This window comes from Limulus polyphemus, unplaced genomic scaffold (genome assembly GCF_000517525.1).
Source record: "Limulus polyphemus unplaced genomic scaffold, Limulus_polyphemus-2.1.2 Scaffold6487, whole genome shotgun sequence".
Classification (NCBI taxonomy): Eukaryota; Metazoa; Arthropoda; class Merostomata; order Xiphosura; family Limulidae; genus Limulus; species Limulus polyphemus.
The window spans coordinates 50,008-53,969 of NW_013672097.1; the positions used below are offsets into that span (position 1 = coordinate 50,008).

Here is a 3,962-nt window from a genome sequence, read left to right on the forward strand (position 1 = left end):
TACCCACTTCACCACTCGATATCATCAAGTTGTCCTGGGGGAGTCAGTTTTTAGTATGCCTTAGGACAGGTCCTACAACTGAAGATACTAAGTGTAAGACAAGCATACCCCTCTACTATACAGGATGCAATGGCCAGAGCTCTTGAATTCGAATCCTATGTTAAGTTCAGCACAGAAGTACCAAGGTTGATACATCAGGATTCAAGGCCAGAAAAGGTCAGCTTTTAGAGAAGTTGTGCTAAAAGGGGGGCCCAAGCATAAGGGACGTGCTCCAATGAAGTTATATCAAGTTGGCTCACCAATGGAAAGAGTAGTTGTTGACATTGCTGGAACTTTGCACTCGTGCTGGAAACAAGTACATTTGTGTGGTGATAGATTATTTCACCAAGTGGCCTGAGGCATATGCAATACCAAATCAGGAAGCTCAACTGTAGCTTCGGCTATTAGTGATATCTTCTTCAGGTTTGGTATGTCATACGAACTGCATTCAGATCAAGGCCGAAACTTTGAATCAGCTGTGTTCCATGAATGCTGCAAGTTGTTTGGAATACAAAAGACCATGACTACGCCACTTCACCCACAGTCCGATGGAATGGTAGAAAAGTACAATTGGACACTGGGACAGGAATTGGCAAAGTATTGTAATAACCGCCAAGATGACTGAGATGTCTTACTCCCTCCGCTGTTGATGGCCTATAGAACAGCAGAGCATGAAGCCACTGGATACATTCCAGCAAAGTTAATGTTTGGTCCGGAACTTCGGTTACCAGTGAACCTGATAACAGGACGCCCACCTTACGAAGAGTTGCCTGAAAATGTGTCAGAGTTCGTGAAAGTGTTATCTGAAAGGATGGATGATATTCACCATCAAGTGCATTCAAACTTGAAAACGTCTGTTGATTCCATGAAGTTATGTTATGATAAGAGATCTACTGAAGTCAGCTTTGTACCAGGAGATAAGGTGTGGATATATAATCCCAGGAAGACCAAAGGGAAGTCTCCTAAGTTGTCATCTCCATGGGAAGGCCCATATGACATAGTGGATTATCTCTCACACATGACTTTCCGGATAAAATGTGTTCGGCGAGGTAAGCCAAAGGTGGTGCATGCTAATAGGCTTTGGCGTTATCACGGTCCAGGACATTTCAGTTGGAACAAAGTGAACAATGGAACAAATGAAGCTGCTGAAGACGTGTCACCTGAAAAAGCCACTGTCAAAGAAGAAACTCTACCCGGTTTTGAGAAGGGAAACAGTGAAACCGTTTATAAAGTTATTACCACTGATGTGACTGTTACCGATAATAGGACATTTCTTGATGGAGCAGATAAACCCCACGTGAAGCAGAAGCCAACGAGACGGAGACCAGTACGGAAGAAGATACGTCCCGGAAAATTAAGAGATTTTGTTGAATTTTAATTTTGTGTTTGTAAATTCTGTACATTTAAATAAGTTATTGTTAATTATCTGTTGGTTTAATGTAAGTGGCTATTATTCGGGACGAACAATACAAAGGAAGGGGCCGTGTTACGACAGCGGAAGTCACGTGACCCTGGAAGCATGCGCGCTGGAGTTTCTTGAAGGATCATGACTGTTCCTGGCAACTCTAGTCTTTTCTAGGCGCCCTTTATGTTAGTATATAAGCCGGCAAATAAAGCGGAGATATAATTGCAGATAGAGAGATATAGCGACAGATAATTGAGCCAAGTGAGCGGTAGTGACCGTAAGTAAAGTGCGTGAATCTTTGTAAATTATCGCGTGTGTTTAAGTTGTATTGAGAAATAATAAACTAGTTTTAATTAAGAAAGGACTTGTATCGCTGAAGTTTCTCGGAAAGAATTTCTACGGGAAATTATCAAACAAGCAGATACGTAACAATATAATACTTGTGTATTTGTTTTGGTCATAGGAAGGTTTTGAAACATTTGATGATCACATGACTTAGTCTCAAATTTTATTGAAACTTTACAAAAGATCAGTGTAAACCTATGTTTGAAGACACGACAGTTGTGCAAAGTAACACATGAACGACTGTTTACTCAAGCTGAACTTAGTTTTAAGAAAATTTAAGCTATAAGTATGCCCTGTTTTGATATTAAGTGTATGTTTTATTGGTCAGAATAAGTGAAATATTTGAATTAAGATCTCTATCCTGTATCTCACCAATTTTTTCACAGATACCAGGATTCGACAATCCTCAGTCTCTGGCATCCTCAAAACACTTTTACAACGCAACACAAGTGTAGGCCTTGTTTTCTTATTAACTGCACGAAATGCATGTTTCTTATTGGTGGTGGCTGCAGCTTAATTGGGATATTTTTCTTGCACCTAATAATTTACCGCTGTTTATATGATGTTTAATCCTATCCTTACTCTGTTGAAACCTTGCTCTGTGTACACTAAGATGATCTAAGATGATCTTTATGCTCTTCTATGATATTTTCTCTTTTGTTATTACCATTTTTTAAATTTTTAAATAATTTCTCAATCGTTAAATGATTTAATATGATTTCTGTTTTTAATAGACGCTCAAATTTTTTTGTCATCATTACCCTCTAATTTTTAAAATGATTACTCAAATGATTGGCGAGATTTACTACTTTCCATATGCTGGTATTTTTCTTATTACAGTTTTATTGCTAAAGAGTATTCATTTTTATCCGAAAAATATCTAAAATTTTTATCTCACATTCATCTGAAAGTTGCCTGCTGTCCATACGATGTTGGTATCTTGTTTTCTTCATCGTCACAATATTTATTTGTTTGGCCATAAGATACTTGTTAAGTTTCTCAATCATTTGAAGAAAAATATATTTTACCATGATGTGGACTACCTTTAATGTTTACCTTTAGTGTGAACAGAGTGTCAAACCACCTGAAATTTACAATTAAAACTTTCACTTCATGGGTTAGTCAGAAAATTCCAACATGTCTCACAGCCACCTGATTTAATAAGCAAAAGATATTCAGGGGCGGATTGTTTCAGATCTTGAAGTAGAGAGCAGTTTTATAAAGGATTGACCCAAGATCAACTGTAACAGGAAGAATGTGCTCAATACCAATAATTTAATAGTTATAGAAAAAGAAGAGTGAAGAAAAGGTACTGGTATTAAGCTACATGAAATGTATAAAAGTAAAACTGGTTTTAAACATGAATTATGCACTTACCTAATATATATTGTTCCCACATTTGTGTTTGATGCTGAACACTGATTATTTTTTTTCCTAAGCCATGGATTGAAATATTTTCATTAAATGTACTAAATACTTTATTTGTTAAGCATATAATCAAGTGCTATCGCTATAAGTTTCTTAATAATTTATATTTTACTTCTACTTAGGACTCGGAGGACCCCCGGGAGCTGAGGAAGAAGTATGTGTCGTAGAGCGACTCCTGGCGGATATTAAGAAAGGAGATTTTAAGCTCAGGAAGACTAAATCATCTCCATTGTGAATCAGCAACTACAAAATGTTTCATCTGCTCTGATTCAACTATTTTTAAGTCTGTTTTTACTAAACAGTTAATGTTTCACTGCTGTGATTTAACTGTTTTTAAGCATCTGTTATTACTTGAGAGCTAATGTATCACTGCTCTGATTCGGCCATTTCGAAATATTTGTTATTATCTGAGTTAATGTTTCACTGTTGGGATTTAACTGTTTTTATTTGACAGTTAATAATAATAATAACGCTATGGTACGACAAAGGAATTTTTCTACCACTTTTTTGTTTTAATGTTATTCATTGGCTTTACTAATAAGGAAAATTATTTTCTTTCACTGAATAAGTTGGGTCTCATTTTACAACTATTACTGCTCTAATAGTCTGAGAGGCAATTTACTTCAAAATGGAGAGAAAATTGTGTTTATATCTGATAAATTAAAATATTATTATAACTTGTAACATAAAAATTAAGTAATTTCTCTCCAACCAAGGACTGGATTAGTAGACAAAAGCAGTTAGT

At 36.2% G+C, this 3,962-nt stretch overlaps 1 protein-coding gene across 2 annotated transcripts in view; it reads left to right on the plus strand.

The window, feature by feature from the left end:
* LOC106473764 (FH2 domain-containing protein 1-like) overlaps positions 1-3,823 on the plus strand; it is a 49,829-nt gene extending 46,006 nt beyond the window's left edge. Inside the window, exons 7-8 of one of the 2 annotated variants that reach the window (XM_022402158.1) lie at positions 2,176-2,240; positions 3,340-3,823. In XM_022402158.1, the coding sequence (XP_022257866.1) occupies positions 2,176-2,240; positions 3,340-3,384 (110 nt within the window). In that variant the 3' untranslated portion in view covers positions 3,385-3,823. The remainder of the gene's footprint in view (positions 1-2,175; positions 2,241-3,339) is intronic. The other variant, XM_013934444.2, reaches the window with a different exon arrangement.
* Positions 3,824-3,962: the final 139 nt, after the last annotated feature.